The sequence below is a fragment of the Trachymyrmex septentrionalis genome, unplaced genomic scaffold, assembly GCF_001594115.1.
Source record: "Trachymyrmex septentrionalis isolate Tsep2-gDNA-1 unplaced genomic scaffold, Tsep1.0 scaffold24, whole genome shotgun sequence".
Lineage (NCBI taxonomy): Eukaryota > Metazoa > Arthropoda > Insecta > Hymenoptera > Formicidae > Trachymyrmex > Trachymyrmex septentrionalis.
In genome coordinates, this window is record NW_017305397.1 from 509,525 (window position 1) to 530,098 (window position 20,574).

The following is a 20,574-nucleotide window of genomic DNA, read 5'->3' on the forward strand; positions in this document are numbered from 1 at the left end:
ATATATAAATATATATGTAATATATATATAAAAGCAAATTGTATAATATTTGCATTTTCGTGCAAGAAGGACCTTTGTGTACTAAGAAAAGAAGTCATATTAAAAATTATTTATAATGTTGCGTTTTTAAAATTATATTGATAAATAACTTTGTTATTTTATATAATTAATTGTTTGGCTTCTTACCTATATCTCCAAGTAACAAATGATCCCACAATCACGATCAACACAAATAGACTAGCTCCAATGACACCCATCATACACGTGGGGCCGCACGGTCCGCTGGACGCTGCAGAAGCGTGAAAAGAGCAAAGGTTAATACTGTTTGATAGAATGTAAAATAAACTTTTTGATATAAACCCGCATTAAGAGGAAAAATCACGTAAATTAATTTTTTTTAACCAAAAGCGTTCTAACCCTTAAGAAAAAGTGTTTCAATATACTGATTTGTTATTCAGTAACCGATGATATTTCATCAGTTACTGAATAGTTTATCAGTATATTAAAACACTTTTTCTTAAGGGAAGTGCAGTGTTTAATGTGACATATTTGAATAAAATATAATATATTTCGTAGTTTTTAATTTCGAAACTCAATACTTCTATAAATATTGTAACTATGGTTAAATTATCAATGACTCTTGTCTGTGACTTAATATTGTCCGGCACATAATTTTTATGGAAAAAAAAATAGCGAAAAAGATGCAATGACCTACCTTTGCGTGCACCCGACACGACAACCTCATTTTCCCGATTACGTAATTTTCCGGTGCCAGGTCGTTCCTCCCTTGTTGTTCCAGGCACGTCATTTCCTTGTTGTAAAAAGGAGTCGACTCCGCAGGTGCATTGCAATAGATCGTTGCAGGTGCAGATATTCAGACCGCTCTTTATGCCGCGACCGTTGCTGTTCATGTGAGCGAGAAAAACGTCAGCTAAAAATGCGAATACAACCACTTTTAGATCGATCGAGTGCCTCTCGGGGACGAGTATAGAGTAATCCTTCTTCAATAGCTCTTAAGCTCTTTGAACGAGACGTTACTGCGACAACGCGAAATCCTTTTATATAGAAGGTTTTCGAGCGAAAGGAACCGTACATCAAGACTGAAGATTTAAAACACGATTCTATATATTTGGATTTTTTTCTATATATTATATATCCAAAATTTTTAGTTTTAGAAAAATTTAGAAATATAGAGATTCTAAATTTTAAGAACGTTTTAGAAAGAAATTTTCTCTTTTTTTCCCTCTTAAATGATTTATTATTCGATTATTTATTTTTCACGATACTATAATAAAAGTGATTCCTCACGTATCGTGACATACTGTGACATTTTTACACAACCGGCTTTACTGCATTAATCCGATCAACAAAACAATACATGCGACTCACATTCGGAGATGCAGTCTTGCGGACATATGTGTGGAACGTTGAGTTCCAGTTCATCGCATTCGTTGTCCGGGCAATACGACAAATTCGGAGAACAAGTGGAATAATATTCCGACATTTGAGTAGTGTTGCCGTTCCTCCAAACGCATCGATCGATAAAATTACCCTTGCTGCGCATAAATTCATTATTAACGCTCTTTTAATTATAATAGAGTCATACAGAAAGAAATTCATATAAAGTGTTACAAGTTACTTTCTCAGAATTATTAAGAATAGCTTCCATTATACAAATCGTACTATATTAAATGATAAAAAAATGATTTTAATAAATTCATTTTCAATTATAAATTTATGATAATTTATGATAAAATTTATCATAAATTTAGTCTCTTAAAATAAATTCAATTAATATTTTATTAAAAAGTATTTTTATCTTCAAAAAATTTAATTATATGAATCTAATTTGATAATGAAAACTATAATTAAGAAAAAAATCATATATAAAATATAAACAAAAAAGAAAAATTGTAGTACTGGATTAAATGACGTGGGATAATTTTTTAATCATTTTTTAAAATAGCAAAAAACATTTCTTTCAAAATAATACTAAAAAATTAACATTTTTTAAATTTAATACAGGGAATAAATTAAAACGAAATGTGGAAAAGAATTATAATTGTCATTTTTAACAAAAAAGAAGAAAGAAAGGATAAAAAAAATCGTCGATTAACATCTTTTACCTTATCATATCAGAAAACGATAACTGTCAAGAGGGACATAGAGAGCGAATCAAGTGGAATTTGATGGAAGAGCCACAAACCTGGCGCTACCATCCCAAATAGTCGTTACGACGAAATTGTGCCTCGTGGCGTTTTTCCGGAGAAAAGAACGAAAATAATGACCCATTTATTTCATTATAGAAAATCACCATCAATTCCGAGACACAATGATAGTGCGGGTTCGATATAAAATAGATTTGCTTTGTATAAAGGATCGTCATCGATCAAGAGTATTTTTCATTATAGCTTTTGTTTAGAAATTTATTATTTAGAAATTTATTAGTCTGTAATGACTTCAATGTTTCCGCAATTTTTTTTCTCAAGCAATGTAAATCTCATTTAAGATTTTTATATTATAAAATAAAGATTTGAACAAGAGCATTTTCAAAATTCTTGATACATAGGAGCAAGTAGCATTATGCAACATTTTCCAGTGTAGAGGTGTAATTATAAAGTAAGATATGCAACATGGAACGCAAGTACTCTGTGGAATGCGCTTCTGCTGTTAAACTCACTAATGATGAATTTACACCGCTTGAAAATTAAAGAGAAAGTTACTGTCGTAAAAGAAAAAAACTCAACAAAAAGTTCTGGAAATGTGATAATCTTCGACTTACACACAATTGAAATCAATTATAATCCGAATAATAATTAATATTACAGGCTCCACTAATTGTTCATATATAATCAATATTTGATCATTTTAATATTGATTATATATTTATTTACAATTATCAAGATTATTAATATTAATTATAATATTTTATAAAAGAAAATTATAAATTACTTTAATCGCGATATATATTGAGTTTTTTTTAAACAAAATTCCTACTAAAGAATCTTGTAGTACCTACTTATCGTTTGAAAGAATTACGGTTACTCAAAGGGAGTAAAACCATTCAGTCTGAGGAAAAATAGATGGTACACACCTCAGGACTCCGCTGCCGATTCCACAAGATTTTTCACATTTCTCACGCGTTTCCGCATCTGCGCATGTATGCATCTTCTCTTGAGCAGATTGTCCACACGTGCCGTTCTTCGATTGTGGTACATCGATCAGATTCACTCGCAGCGTTTTGGTCGTCGTGTTACCATCTGCTCCGATCCATCTTAATTTCAGTCTGGTGAACACATCGATATTTTGTATTATGCTCATGCGACAAGAAGGTTCGCTCTGAACAAGCGAAATGTCGATACTCATCGACTTGACATGATCGACGAAAATTTTCTCGCATCAATGGCCTTATTATTTTACGTGCTTATAAATTTGCCATGTTCAATTAAAAAATTCTGACAGCAAGTATATTCTTAATTATAAGGCAATAAGAATATAATATCAAGTATACTATTAAAGTTTTATCTTTTATTGATCTTTTTAATAAGAATATCTGAAAAATATAAATATCTTTAGTTCAGATATTTATAAGAAATCGACCGACAGAAAATGTTGTAACTGCTTATAGAAGTTCTATAGAAGTATTTGCAGGAATAACGCAAATCACATTTTGCTCTTCCTATCTAGAAATCTAATCTGACTATTGGAAATAGTTTACTCTTGTATATCAGGTTATTTACAAGAGACGGTCAGACTTACTGAACAATGTTGGGTTCGGATCGTAGCTTAGTTTCATCCGACACGTAAATGATGCCGTCTCGTTGAGTGACGTTGAAAGCATCCGAACCGTTTAGGACGAAAGTTATCGAAGGATGCGGCTTCGTGGTGGGTTTCGCTACGCGTAGATATCTGGGTGAAATCCGGGCTATCTTCGCATTCGTCGGATACGAGAATGTCGCGACAGTTGACGGTGTTGAAGTTGTTAAAGCTTGGTGTACCGGCCCCGACAAAGTTATGCTGATATTTACCTAAATAAAAGAAAATATGAATTATTGATCCTGTCCAAATAAAATTTTAAAAGAAGAAAAATTGTGTAGATACTTATTATATTATTTTCATTTGTGTATAACAATTTATACTTTTTATTAATGTTTCTACTTAAATTGACTTATTTATTATTTTATTTTTCTCAAATAAGGTTTATAATGCTATTAGTATAATCGAAGTTGCGAGTACAATCCTTTAAATATTTTTTTAATTATGTAAAAATACTCGTATAGTTGGAAGCTTTTCTTGTAATAGAAGCTTACATAATAATTAATGATATGAGAAACATTCTTGCTCTCACAGAATCTAAAAAAAAAAGACGAAAAGAAATATTATTACTTTAAATCGCTCTAAATAAGCTTCTCATTTTATTTTTACCTATCAATGTAATTTTTTATGTATATAATTTTTTAATATATTATATTACTTTTTCACACAGATAACATTTATTATTTTTTAAATAGTGGTTAAAATTTTTTTTACAATATTATAAATTGTAATTATTTAAAAAATAGATGTTTTTATTACATCTAGAGTGTGTAATGAATTGTTACATGAAATGAGATTAGGACAATTCTCATCACGACTAGAAAGGATCTCGAAAGAGATTCAAAGGATATTTTACCTCAAAAAATCGATATTAAAGACCACCGCAGGTGCGATTGCTACGTGACGCTCTTTATTAGAATTTATCGTCCATTTCTTGGTATACGGTTATAGTGGAACTGTTATAGTGGGAAAATCCTCCTTGGTACTTAAACGCGTACCAATCTTTTCTTTACGCATAGAAATTGCGAACAGATCCTTACCGCAATTTTTTTATAATTCAATAGTGCCATTATGTTTCTTAATTTTTCCCATAAAAAATTCTTTCAATATTAAATTATTGTACAATTATATATAAAAATTTTTGTGTGTTATATGTATAAATTTTAAAACATTAAGAAACATATTTCAATTTTTTATTTAAGAAGAAATAAAGCTAAAGAGAAAATCCGATAATTCCTAACGCATATTTATAATGAGAATAATTTGAAGGATGTGTTTCCATGGCTGAAGATCAACATTTAAGATATCGCGTTTCGCGAGAAAAGACATGATTACCCAAGAGGATCGTCGATACTTCAGACACGGCCTGATTTAAGGGTCACGGGATATATATCAAGAGCAGGTCGCTGAGGTCGCTTGGATATCGGCGTCAAGATTTATTTTCTCGCGTGGTTTCAATTTAAGCAGCTAGTCGTGCGCGGCGCGAATGATATAGGGTATCCATTAAAGGTGCACGATGAGCACGACTCAAATTAGAACGAATACCATCTGATTATTATCGCTTTCGCATACCATTCTACAATCGTTATCCTCTTTTCAATTACATATCAAGATGACATATGTTCACACGTGTGCCACTATTGTGCGATCGGAATTTAAAAATTTCATGTATCCGTAGATAGTAGTAAAAAATGAATACAATTTTCTCTCAATATATTTATTTAGCGTTATATATATTTCTATCGAAACATTTATAAATCTGTCATTATTTCATCCAAATTAAAATCTTATTTTTCAACGTAATATATTTAACTTATATATTAAATTATTTTGTAATTAAATCTATTATATTAGAAAACTCGTCAAAACTTCTAGCAATTTTAAATTCATCAAAATTTAAGCTTTTTATTAATTTAATTTTTTTATTTGATATTTAACTTAATGGTGTGAATTAACTACAAATTTTGCAAGATATACCTAAATGATTAAACATTCTCATCACAAAAACTATAAACCAAATATTTGAAAATCGCATTCTACGCGGATTTATTCGTGCATATTGCGCTTTGTGTCGCAATTCCAGAAATTTCGTTGCAAATTTCAACGATTTCACATCAAACGGTCAGTCGGATTATCTCGATCAAACGAGGACAAATAATTTTTAGAAAGACTATCGCTCGTTTATCAAGAAAAACATCGAGAGCCGCGTTAACGACTACTCGCATATTATTCGAAACAAAACTGAGCAATAAGTGACTTACACCCACACGCTAATTTTAGATGACGTAGGTATTTAATCCACGATTAGCCTCCACGAAATCAATGCCGCACCCTCTAAAGGAACCTCTAACAAGGCGAGATTTCACCACCTAATTGTTTAATGGCCTCCGATTATACGGCGGAGGAGCGAGGATTACGAATGCAAGGCATACGACTAATGACCATTAATGAGTCCTTATCTTTCAACTTTCTCGATACAAGCTTAGATCGATGTTGTTTTATGCTGATTGGGAGTGGACAGAAATGAGAGAAAATTTGCATTTAAGAGAGAACGCTCATATTTTTGAAATTAACAAGTAAAAGCTCGTCCCCACTGAAGCCGATCATGCCGTTTAATATACCGGCTTTCTCTTCTATTTTTTATATAAAATAATGGGAAAAAAATTGCCGATTGCCTTCAGTGGGGACGAGTCTTAAGAAATTATTGATAAATACTTTAACTTCGAAAAGAGCGCTTTAAAAAGGAATTTTTAACAATAAGAGAATTTAAATTAAAAATTGTTTAATTACAATGCATTTCTAGTATTGCAATTTTATTGTAACAATTAAACGTTGTAACAATTAAACTTAAATTTCAGCAGTCGTTATAATTATCGGAGCGATTTGTATTTGCTGTAAATGAATAGAAATAATCTTTCATGAATGAAAGTTCCACGGTTCACGTAAAGTAAGATCATAGATTTTATGAGATATCACAGACGTCTTAGTCTTCTCATATATTAAACCAAGCTCTTCACGAATTATGGGATCAGTACGGTGCACTTTCGCCTCGAGTTTTGCCAATGCCGTTTACAAATGACATACAGCGGTGAGATATCGGGGGACCTCTGCCGATATTGCGAAATTTATCGGTGTGAACTTTTTTAATCGAACAATAGATTCCCAACGCGGCACGTTGCACATGTGCTCCGTTCATTTCGAATGAATAGCCAGTGCATTACGAAGAGCTCTGATTTGATTCTCTGATACATCAATTAATTTTTAATAAATGTTTTTTCGAAGCAGAATTGTAGCAAATTGCGAACATTGTTCTTTTCTGCAATTTCGATTAATATTAGTATTTGTCTTGTTACTGTTATAGAAATCTGGCCAATTTAATACAGAAAGACAGTAATTAATTACTTATTTTAAGTATTAAAAGCACTTGCAGTGCTATTAGTATTTTAGATGAGCAATTAATTATTGTTTTCCAATAATAAATTGCTCAATATTAGATTTCTGTAAAGATAGTATGAAAATCTGATTTTCAAATTAACTGTTTGAATACAAGCAAAGTAAAATAAAATATGTACCCTTCTAGGTCTCTAACTATCAGAGAGATTATAGAGGCGAAGCACTTTGGAGTGTTCTGCTCTTTAAAGTGCATTGGGGAAAGTTAAGGAACTAGGCTTTTACTCTATCACATGCTACCATGCTCGGAATCCGCTCTTAAGTTAACTTGGCCACTGTCCTTTGACACATTGCAAATGGAGCAAATACTTCAAGTATCTTGCCAATGAGTGTTGATGACGTAGAATCGATACTGACTCACCGAATTTGCCCCGTATCCTGCAAGAAGCGACTCATCCTTGACTTGAAGGACTACACGATACGGTGATTTCGGTAGCAGCGTCTTCTCTGTAATAATCCCTGAAAAATATATGAAACGAGTTTCCGATTACGAACACAGGAGATATGTTACACGCCGGCATTTGTCAACTGAAATGAAATGCGAAATGAGGACGGTGTTCGATACTTACTGGGAAAAATGCCGGTAGAAGGCACTTGATCCGGACGCATGTGATGTTCGATCGGCAGAATGCTGTAAGTGATGTTCAAAGCTTTGGAGGTATCGTCAAGCAGACGAACGCTATACTGATTGCTAGTCACCGCATCGGCGTCTCTCAGGACCAAATAATTCTCATCTACCAATTGATAACCCTGTGAAATAAATATTTTATAGGATTAATAAACAAGATGCTCGCATGGAATTCGGAAGATTCTGGTTCAAATTCTAAGGTAATATTTTTTTCTAAGGCAATAAATTATTTACAGTGTTTTAAAAATACTTATTAACAACAATAATATTAAACTATTTGTCAATTTAATCTGCGATATTACGTACTCCAACTTCAGTCTACGATTGTGTTTCAAAATCAATAAATAATAAATGCGCAGTTTGTTTGAATTGGAAATTGTAAAAATTCACACAAAATTATTAAGCACTAAATTCTCCTCGACTAAATATAGTCTTCTTTGTTTATTGAAATAATTTCTTTTCGTAATTCTTCACATCAAAATGTGATTTTTATACTACACTATCGCTTATTAATGTCAGTACATGCCCACATTTGTTGTTCTCTGTAAAGGATAAACGTAATACTGTGTTTTCCACAGAAATAAATCCGTCTATTGTTATAAATACTTTCAGCGCTTGAGTGTACTTTTTTGTTTATTTATATAAAAAAAAAATCCTTGAACATTGTAGTTTTGAAGAAACAGAACTAACAGCCGGATAACATTTGATTTTTGGAAATAAAATACGCATGCAAGCTCACGATATCATATGATATAAGATATATGTCCAATACTCTTTTGAAACTGATTCGTCAACACGTACACTATATCGCGTATACAGTACTCAAATCGTCGATTTTTTGGAAAGTAATGAAAAGAAGCTCGTTTGTGATGAATATGGATTTATGTTATAGGCAAATAAACATGTTTTGTATTCATACACATTGTTTACAAATGTGCAAAACACACGTATCGCGTTCATTCTTTTTAAAGAAATCCACGAATCTGTAGGTGTATTGAAATTAATGAGCGGTAGTGTATATTATAATTAATTTAATTAAATATTCTTTATTAATATCCACATAAATTGTATCTATTTTACATATAAGTAAAAAAAAATTATTTTAATTATTTTTTTTCTAATTTATTCATATTTATTATAGTTATCGTAATGAAAAATTTTTGGTTTTATTAAACTTCTATAATATTTAGAAAAAAACACGTGAAGAAAGCCGTTTCTAACATATTCTTTATAATCTTTAATAGCAGATAGCGGATTATTCCTCTCTTAGTAATCGGTTAAAATATTTTTATTATATTTAGTGAAAAGACTTGAGATTTCCATTAACCGATCAAACTTCGTTCATTAAAGTCTTCAATTAGATTCGTCGAAAATTTTCGGTATTTGAACGAAACAATTGCTTCTTCGTTGAAATGAAATGAGCAATAAAAAGTAACAGCTGAATGAAAGAAAAAAACATGTTTACTGAAGACTGTGAAGAGTAAAGAAGGAAAACGAGAATTTGAAGAGAAGGAGAGAGGCTTAATGAGAAGAGAGATCTTCTGAGAGAGGTTTAATCAGAATCAATCCCAAAAGCTATTCCTCTCTCGCCGTAGGTATACTTCATCATTCTCGCATATCTTTTGTAATACTCTTCGCATTTGGCGTTTCCCTTTTATTATGCACGTCGCGTTGAAAACAACGCAGTAATTATACGAACAATGAGCGCTTGATTAAGTCTCGTTTTCAGCGTACTGACACCATAGTTAGAAAACGTAATTCGTTCACTGAAAAACGTTGAATTTGCCAAATGTTTCCAGTTGTTAAACATGTCAGTAAAAAAGATAAGGACAGTTAAAGTTATTCACCCAAAAAAGTAAATCCTTATTCGACGAGTTTTACTTATATTTTTAAATAATTTTTTTATGATATCCTTATAGAAACGTATTTGAGATAGGTATCTTATACTACTTTTTTGAATTTTTACATCTTACATATTTATTTACAAATAAAGACGCCACTTAAAGTTTTGTTCAATAACAATTTAATTTTCTTTTAGTAAAAGGTAACAAAAAGTGAATATTATCAGGATCATAAAGTTAGATTATAACTAAACCGGTAGGGATTTCGATACAGATCAGCGGCGCCCGATGACGATAAATCTGACTTCCTTAATAACAGGAAGTTAATTGGTTTTAAGCTACTCGGATGATCTTGGCAAGCGTTAATATGATTCGATTTTGATTAGTTCGATTTCGCTATTTGATAATGTAAAATTACCTTGGAGAATTCCTGAAGCGTTATAGCAATGGAAGTGTTGCCTTGCACCGTCGGAGGATTATCGTTTTCATCCAGGACGTCGATAGTGAAAACATTCGTTTGTACGTGCTGCATCCCGGTCTTTTCTTCCCAAACGATACATCTCACGTTGATCTTAATGTGAGGTCCGGGTCCTCCCGGAGGTCCGATAACATCTCTGTCTAAGGACGCGTTCGCAAATAATTTACCGTCGACTACGTAAAAATAGTCTGTTCCTGAAAAAGATGAGAGTAAAATTTACATTATTGTTCCTATAATGACACGCAACACATGCTTTACGTCCAATATTAAGTGTAGTATAGTGGAAACGTTATTTAAAAGTGGTCTGTGATAGCAAAGCACCTACGTTAGCATAAATTAACATAATCGAAGAGATTTCAGGGACAATATATGATGCAAGCGCCAAATTATTAGATAAGAATCTAATTAAAATATTGTCGTAATGTATAAAAGCTCTAATATATCATTTTAATATACAATACTACTCAATAAAAAATAGGGAACAGTTTAGAACACGCTCAAAATTACGCAATATTAAGAACATCGCAACTTAGTGAAAAATTATCGCAGACAAAAAATCGAAAGAGCATTTGAAAGCTTGAAATTTCTAAATGCGGTTTACGGCAGTTAAAAGAGTGAATCTTTACCTTTAATTTGTTTTTTTATTGTGTGCTGTACGATTTTTTTTTCTGAGTTATTGAACGTTGAAACAAAAGTGGTCATTTTTGCTTCAACGTTCAATAGTTCGGTGAAGAATCGTACAGCACTTAATGAAAACGCAAATTGAAGGTAAAGATTTACTCTTTCGATTGCTGTAAATCGTATTTTTGTGTATTTTACGCCATAGACTTTTCTAAAATTTGTACAAAATTTTCAGATTTGACAGGTATCCATTTGCGTCCGTATATTTCCATAAAAAATCAATCAGATTGAAATATCAATTACCGATTTCGAAAGTAGAGATTTCAAGCTTTTAAATGCTTTTTTAATTTTTTGTTTGCGATATTTTTTTACCGAGTTACAGTGTTCTGAATATTGCTCAATTTTGAATATTGCTCAATATTCTGAAGTGTTCCCTATTTTTTGTTGAATAGTGTGTATTAAATTATTATTTGAAAATGAGTAAACGTTACTTAAATTCCATTACTTTTATATCCATAATTTTGGAATCGATTAAAATTATTATTAATGATGCATGCATTTACAAATAATATTTATATAATTTATTTAACACAATATTTAAATTAGTATTTTAATGTATGAGTTATTTGTGTATATATTTGTATATGTGGGTGTACTTTTTTTCGCAGTTTTGTATAAAAGTTTGATGTTTATATCTCACTATTGTTAGATTAAACTCTCTCCCAAAAAGTCGCATTTGAAATATGGCGCTTGCAACATTTTCCCGGTAGCCACTTCTATTGTTTCAACGGCTGAAAAATAAAATTTAAATCGTTGGCGAAGAGATTCGGGGGTTTGATATATGATCCAACGCATACAAAGGCGGCCACAGATTTCTACTATTACGTATTATCATTCTTTATCAGTCATTTTGATATAGACGACGTCTTCAGCGAATTTTAATGATGACAATTTTGCTCTGATCCGATAGCAGCTTTAGCGTCGCTTGCTGTCGCGAACACTTGCGGCAGAATTTATTCGTATTTTACGTCGAATGATCCGAATCAATCACCGTTTGGCTGCTTTTTCGACTTTGTCAGTGAAAAATGCTCGATCCTTGATGAAAGATTTATCTCTCGTAAACATGAACTTGACGATTTAACGAAGATCGCTAGAGCGACGATACGATTTATTGAGGACATAAAGAAAAATGAAAATCCCAAACGCGAGGAGAATTAAGTTTCCAAATTCCAAAAATTCTTTACAAGCTTATTTTATGTTGGATATTTCAGTTATGTTAGAAAATCATTTATGTTACAAATTCGTTAAAAATTTGTAGATAAATTAATGTTTAAAATTTGAATCATTTCTATTTATAAGTAATCGAATGGAATTATACGAGATTGGATTTAAAAGGATTGAAACTGAAAGGATTGAAATGTCACTGACTGAAGATACTTGCCATTCAATAATTCATATCTGGTGACGCGAAATTCGGGACACACGTAGCTGTATGCCTCTGGGCCGAACATGCCAATCATGGTAACTGGTTGATTCTCGTAAATCTTGTATCTTGACGTGTTCCAGAAGCACATGTCCTATAACACGAGGAACTTTGTGGACTAACATCTCCGATAAACTGTACTTTGACATTTTAATGGTCGTTTATTTTTTTGTATCACAAAACGATCGAACGAAACAAATTTTTACGACTACTTGTAATAGTTTTATATTCACCGAATAAAATGAATAGATTATTATTCAATGCTTTCATTAATCAGATTAGTTTTATTATTTATGCGCATGGTATGAATTCGAGATGACAACTGCGATGATTAATGAGTTATTATAAATGGGTCACTCGTGCGAATATTCAGAAGGAAGTAGTTTATTACGAGAATTTACCTGTACGAAATCTGCACAATTGATTGTTTTTCCTTTTACTGGTACTGGTTGCACTTTTATTTCGAGTACCGCTTCGTCAAAATTCTTTTCCATTGCTTTGATAACGATATTAAGTGCGCCTTATAATACAAAAAATCAAAACTACTTTAGCTAAGATTATCTACATATTTTATTATCTTTCTATACTATAAAATAATTTAGGCTCAAAAATAACATTGGCTCAAATTTTTGATAATGCTCAAACATCACACATGTCAAAATTGAGACGTAAGACATTCTAAAAATGTCTAAAAAATGTTTTAAGACTTTTTACTTATATCCTAATTTTGGACATGTTATTTAGGCATTTTTTACAATTTGGATCAAAGTTATCCCGCGACTGATGAGCCAAAGTTATTCTATTTTACAGTAATATTAAATAAAATTTTCTTAAAAAATAATAAGTAAAAATGTTTCTACCACTTTTCGGAAGATTCCGTAGCATAACGTCGCTCGAATTTCTAAGGTAAATTACAGACTGTTCCCGTGGCATGCGGATCTGGTACTCCACATTTTGCGGCGTAGTCGAATCGTTCCGAAGAGTCCTAAGACTGATTAATTTGACCTTGTCGCGTGGAGCCAAGTATGGGAGCTTTAAAGTGAGGTTCGATTGCGGAAAGTAAAGTCCTGAAACAAAAAAAGAAATACTTTTATTCGTTTCTTATCAGTACTTCTTCCTCCGCAATTTTTCCGGATAAGATTTTCAGATTGCCTTAGGCTGACTTATATCGGATACCGTTCCTGAAAGTTGTCGCGTCCAAGAACAATGGCCTTTCACTCGTAAATCTTCCGCAAAACGAACTCAATGGCTCGCCGGAAGCGTAGGAGAGCACTGCCGAATTTCAGGAAGCGAATCGTAGTAATGGTATATGGTGATGTAGTAACTTCAGCTTCACCGATTTTGCTGACAATTTCGCGTGCACGTCGCACACGTTACTTAGTACTTGGAAATGTCACGTACACCTTGTCGCTATTTGCCATCGTTGCGGCATTAAAAGTTGACGTAGAAATATCAACAAGCAGAAAAAAAAATAAAAAGGATAGCTTCTATTACATTTTTTTTACTCAGCACTTCTTTTTATTTAATAAAAATTTTGTTAATTATTATTATTAATTCTATTTTCCCTAAAAATAATATTTGCAACATTTTTTCTTTACTACAAAAAATAGAGTGCGAATTGCAAAGAATATTTCCAAATAAATCTATTATGTAAGTATTTGTGTTAGGAGCCTTCTATATGTGTATGCAACTGAGGGTGTTTAATTTTGGATTAATAAAGTGCAAAAAACGTGAGAGTAAAATCTGTCATTGAATTGAATGGAAATTTAATAGTGTTGCGAAAGCTTGCTTAATGTTTAAATAATCGAAGAATACCGTTTATCAGTATCTGAGTTCAGTTTTACTATTTTGTATAAAGAGAGAAAAACAGGAGAAAAGAAAGAGAGGAATAAATGACATCAAGGAAAAGTCTATCTCTCTGATGTATATTTCATAGCGTAAGAGAATTTGCATTTTTGCCGAAAGGTGAATATTCAATAGTTCTCGTGTTCTTGTTTGAAATATTACAAAACCAATTTCCTGGGAGTAGAAAGGAGGCTGGTCAAGTATCTTTTCTCGTGATGCCACAAGGATTCTTTTTGCAAGCTTTGAGATAAGTACTTGGTACGTGCATGCAGGACTTGCGTTTCTAAACGGTAGAAACGTGTTCAGCCGCAAAAATGTTCTCTGCTGAATAAAATATGCCACAAGACGATCTAAAGGCCGTCTGGCGTAAGGCATACGTTACGATATATACGTCGAAGCCGATCGTCTGGCGGTTTCTACGTTTAAACTTACGTCGAACAAGCTCTTGAGATCGTCGCCGCCACGTCCGGCGAATAAATTACGTCGAGACGCGACTTTTCCTCTCATGCTTCCTGTCATACGTTATAAATTATATGACGATAAGCGCCCACGAGAGACAGGAAAAACTCTTTCCTACCGTACGTAATTTCAGATCTGAGATACCCAAAAATATGACAATGCGATAAAAGTTGTTTGTTTCAAAAGAGAAGTCTAATCTTAATGAATCTTAAAGCGTATAAATTTCAGAAAAATGTAAATGTAAAGAAATGTGACATACCTATATTTATTTTAGCAAATTTGGAATAAAATCTACAATTACAAAATTAAAAAAATGTCTACGTATTTATGTTTTATGTTAAACAAATATCGCAAACACAGGCATTTTACTTTGAAAATAGAAAAATATTTGGTGAGTAAATATTTATGTGAGAAACGACGAAAGTTGTTCTGATTTTAGTTCTGTTTCTTATGATTGGGCGGGTTTCTTTTATTTCGACGACTATTTCCAATTTCGATTGGAATGGACATTCGACGATAGTCTATATACCTATTTGACGATAAGAGTTTGTATCGTCTCGATCGTGCCAGGAGCGGCCTGAGGATATTCCCCAGTCGCTCTTGTAAAATGATGATATTGCTCCCCTAAGTGCAACTGTCAAAGAGGATCGAGGGATTTAAGAGATAGTACAGTCGTTACATATTTATAGCGATCCTTTATAATGACAGGATTTTAATGTCTTTGTATAATAAAATAAGCATATAAGATATGTATAATATGAAAATAAAACATATTGTAGAAAGCAAGTTATTGTACATTTATATACTTTCTCTTACTACATTGTTGATAAAACATATTCAGACATTTTCTCATTTTATTGTTTAATGTTTTTTATCTAAACTCTTTTACATAAATATTATTTAATACAATATATTTTATTATGTATAGCTTATGTTTTTATCTTGTTATGCAAAAGTTATTATAAAATTCTGACAATATGAAGAATCACTATTAATTTAATTTAATTAATATAATGAGCAATAATTTATTTGTTAAATTTATGTTTAAATTGTATATTTATACATTTTCTATTCTTTGTTCAATCATTCTTTTTTACCCAATAAGCCTCACTTCTGCAAAAATTATAAGAAAAATGAAACTTTAAGCTTTTTTATGAATACGTTTGTAATTTTGTCACATTTCCATATTTCTTAGCATAATTTTAAACGCACATCCTAATCACAAAGTTAGAGTTAATCGAAGGGTTACTGAAGGACTGAATTTAGATCTTGACAATGAGTCATACTAGACTTTTAGTTTAAGCTCACTCGAAGAAATTGTTACGAGGTCGCGTTAAATACTGAAACAATGATCCTATTTTCCGATGGACAGTGGCTAATTTCGGTATTTACGCGAGCAGGTTCAATGTCGAAAGAGGGAGACATTACCGAGGTTCTCTGCACCTTCGCGTGCGACCATCGTAGCTGTCTTGGAGGAACGAACCTCCCGCTCGGTGTCAAGGTGAGCGTGCAATCAATATATGCCAGAGCAGTTGTTAATTTTAATCTATGGATCGCGTGTGCGGTTAGATACAGACGGAACGATTACGAGCACTTTTACAACCCGCCCTTCCTCCCACGCAAGTTCCTTGACACCACCCTCGAAAGATATTTCTTAGACGCAGAGAGTACAAGGTGTTCCAAAAAATCATCAATGTTAACATTAGATTTACTAACAACCTGACAAAAAATTTGTTACAATTAAAATATCTACATAATCAATCATTTACGAGTTAGAAATAATAAACGCAATGTGCTTTTTCGTAAATCAAATTACCGCAAAACAATTTGATTGTAAAAACTCATTACACTGTTACAAATAAACTTATAAATAAAATTTAGGTAAGTTTTTCTGAGATGTTTTAAAGTTTTATAAAACTTAATTTTTGAAGAATTTTTAAAAGAATAAATAAAATTGTTTTGTTAAAACATACAGTATTCAAAATTTAATTTTTTAAATATTCTACGGTTTTATTTGAAAGCTATTTTTCTTCACTGTGTGTTAAAAATTAATAATCAGACTCGAAAAATTCTTTTTAAGCAGTTGATTATTTTACACGTGTTCATATTTAATGCGCCTGTCTAGATGCTAATTTATTGTGTAGCATATGTGTAAATTACCATTTGTACACTCTCTTCTCCTCCCACTACAAATAAGACATATTCAGCATGAGTTCTTAATTTGAATAGTAATTTCCTATCTCTCATTGGAAGGAGAACAATTAATTCTGCGACACGAAGGCAAAGATGTTCTATGTTCTTACATCGAATAGTTTCTTAATTATATTCTTGAATTATAGAATGAAATTGATTATTCTTCTTCCAAGAGTGGATATCAATTTCAATAAAATCGGAATGTTATTAAGAAATATATTAATAACTTTATATAATTCCAAAGTCTGAAACAGCAAAATACAAAATAATGCATTTTAAAATAATAATAAGTAAAAAAACCGATCAAATCTAAAAGAAGAAACATGGTGAATGAATTTTTTTCTAGCACTTTCATTTCAAGATACTCGCGAGATACTATCTTGGATACTGTATACAGTACTTTATCGTCGAATAAATCCCACTGTATCACGAAACACGTACCTAAGTTGCACATGCATTTAGATACATCCGCTGCAGGCCGTTTGTACCCTAGGTGTGATCGACCGTAGGGGAGTTCTTGGCGTGTTAAACGTCGCACGGAGTAGCATTTGCATATTCAAGAGTGAATAACACCGCCAGGCAGATACGTCTCGCAGACGTCTCCTTCTGTGTCTTTTCCTGTAATTGAATTCTCGGCACCGAATGTCAGGCTGCATTATTAGAATATTTGGGGACCTGAACATTGTATTTACACACATATATTCAAGATATAATTTTATAATAGAAAATATATTGCCTAATATGTATATTATTTATATATAAAAGAAATTTTAATAAACAAATAAAATTGATATTATAAGCTCTAAAGATATAAAGTTAATAATATACATAAAACAAATAATAACAAAATTTGAAAATAATAATAAATAAGATATAAAATAAGAATATAAAATAAAGTTTCTTTTACCTCCATTCAAATAAAATTGTCAGGGAGACTTATTACTACTAGCACATTGGCTTTACTTATATTTATCGGCAGTCGATTAAATATGCAAATTTTAAACATGATTTACGTAAAATAGATTCTACTGAGAATGCTACTGGAATTCCGCGTACGATCATTTTCGCAATGGATGGACTCGATTTGCGCTTATGCGAGTTGTAAATCAGCTGCGGATCTTGGGGAATCAGCTGTGCAAAATAAGCTTTCTTGATAAATGTTCACTAATAATTGGATGCTATTGTGTAAGTATAATAGTGTATTGCATTTAGGCCCAGTGACCATTTCATTACAGATTTCTGTTGTAATCGTGGAACAAAGCCTAATGGACTTCGGCTGCCACATTTCTCATTATGCCCTTCGATCGATCGATTTAATATTTTCTGGTAATATTGGATGAGTTAAGAGTATTAATTTGCATTTCAATACGGTAGTTAAGGTCCATTCAACACGAATATTACCTAAAAGAGAATTATATATAAATGTCTTTTTATTTTCACGCGTCTAGAACAAATAATATTGTTACAATTTCTTCTTAGAGTTTTTTAGTTTTTATCTGATACGCGTAATTTTTCTATAAATAACTTGATCTATAATAATAATTTTATCTATTATAATTTTTAAATTATATTTAAAAAAACATTTGCTTTTACGCCTAAACTGAATTCCGACGTTGTCGATTAACACCGTTCGTTCTCAGAGGCTCCTCTCGCTTTTTAGGTAAAAGCGGACGTAGTTTCGAGGAGTCATAAAAATAGCGTGGTCTGTGGTGTAATTTTTCGAGGTGGCAATGAAAATAAAAGGGGCTTCGTCTAGTAGATGAAGTAGGTAGCGCGGTATTTCTGCCGCCTGTCTACCATAATGACATTCTGTAACCCCGCTTTATTGGTACGACGGCGGAACGTTAATCCCAGGGATTCTCCATGGATGCCCAGAATTGTTTATTCCGCGGTCCGAGCCCACCCCGAGACATATAAACGACACCACGGGTCGTTTATTAAACCATTTTGCCCGACGTGTCCATGGCGTCGTCTGCCTCTCGATGCAAGCTCGTCCCTGTTCTGGAAAACCGAGATCCACCTGACTTTCGTCGGGGATTAGGAATGAATTACGTATATCATCATGCAAGCCCTACGGTCACAATTTCACTGTATCATACATAATAGAGTACGAAGTTTAAGCAAGAAAACTAGCGAGGCGACCACAGTATCTGAATTGCAATCAAAAATTGAAAGACAACAAAAAACTTGTAACAAGTTTAGTTTCGAAAAATAAATCTAATACAATATATGATTTTTATTATTTTAAATATTTGTTTAAAAAGTTACATATATTTCTTTAGTACAAACTCTTTTATTAAAAAATATCTTTTTTATTTTATATGATTATCTTTATAAAGTAAGATTTAAATAACGATTATATCGTTAAACTTTCAGGATAACAAAGTTATGATATAAAACTTTGCGCGTTAATAACGCGCTGGAATAACGCGCACGCTTTAAAGTACTGGCTTTAAATCGCGATGATGTGTTATCGTGGTGAAAGCCGATCATATTCATGAAAGGCTTTTTTTACTTAAAACAGTTTTTGCTCGAAAAAGAAGAACATTGAAACGCTCGTATTCTTAAGTGCTGGGTTGTCGATATGACTTACGAGACGGGAGCGCTTAGGGCTTTCGACACAGAGCGGCGAAAGTAGCGGATGAGCTCGGCTTATGCCATTTATAGAATTTTCTACATCACGACAATTCATATATAACGTCGGAAGAACGTTATATTAAGCGTCAATTCGTTCGTATGATTTTTACACCAACCTGCGATGGATTCATGAAATATATATTATGTTGAAGTTCGCAACGCAAACACCATTATTGACTTGGCAAGAAAATTTCCTGAATGATTTTTCTTTCAGAGGCAGTGAGGCATGATTGAAGAGTTTGTTTCCAAACCATCTTAAATCCTATAATAATGTAAATTGTGTTTTTCCTATCTTAATTTATATTCTTTATAATTTAGATTCCTAAAAATTGAGGAAAATTTCTTTTTGAAAATTAAAAATGAAAGAGAATTTAAGACTTTTTAAAATATCTTAATTTTAATTATATCTTGAAATAAATATCCGATTTGTAAAACTATTTTTTAACCCCGTTTTTTATATTGTTCGTAATGAATTGTAATATCATATAAAACGTAAAATATGTTATATTGATATAATTTGTTATATGAATATATATTATTTCCTGAAGTTTTATTCAAAGAGAACTGAATACATTTTAAATAAAAATCTTTCAGCTCTTTTATAGAAATACGTACAATACAAATATCTATTCTTACACGTTACTCGAGGCTTTCCATTGTACGTATCCCATGAGAGACATCCTAACGTTCGCGCACTTCATCTTCTTTACTGTTCTGCTGTTCTTATCACATTTCATCTAGTGTCGCTATAAAGATGTCATAATAAACGCCGCAACAATAAAGTAAGTCCAGATATAAAGATGTATTATCATCTTAATTTGAAAAGGAGATACAGATATTTAAAGACAATGTACTCTAAATTTCAATCTCAATATACAAATTTCTCTGCTACTGTGGAGAAATTAACTCACTTTTTTGCAATCACTTATAATATCACAGTTATAAATATTATAATAATTTTGCAATTAAATGTTACGCATTATTCGTATTAATAATATTAATATTTGATCAGAATTTTATTTACCGAAATCATAGAGCTGTTAACATAATGAATTACTTATTATCTCTTTATCTGAATATTATATATATATATATATATATATATATATATATATAAAAGACA

The 20,574-nt window shown here is 31.9% G+C and overlaps 1 protein-coding gene across 1 annotated transcript in view; it reads right to left on the minus strand.

The window, feature by feature from the left end:
* The window catches only part of LOC108748714 (proto-oncogene tyrosine-protein kinase receptor Ret), a 59,997-nt gene that overhangs the window by 13,265 nt on the left and 26,158 nt on the right, over positions 1–20,574 (minus strand). Inside the window, exons 3-13 of the mRNA XM_018487000.1 lie at positions 13,178–13,384; positions 12,719–12,837; positions 12,276–12,411; positions 10,154–10,407; positions 7,836–8,016; positions 7,628–7,725; positions 3,760–4,028; positions 3,095–3,286; positions 1,390–1,556; positions 716–931; positions 187–289 (exon numbers count right to left, since the gene is read on the minus strand). Of these exons, the coding sequence (XP_018342502.1) occupies positions 187–289; positions 716–931; positions 1,390–1,556; positions 3,095–3,286; positions 3,760–4,028; positions 7,628–7,725; positions 7,836–8,016; positions 10,154–10,407; positions 12,276–12,411; positions 12,719–12,837; positions 13,178–13,384 (1,942 nt within the window). The remainder of the gene's footprint in view (positions 1–186; positions 290–715; positions 932–1,389; positions 1,557–3,094; positions 3,287–3,759; positions 4,029–7,627; positions 7,726–7,835; positions 8,017–10,153; positions 10,408–12,275; positions 12,412–12,718; positions 12,838–13,177; positions 13,385–20,574) is intronic.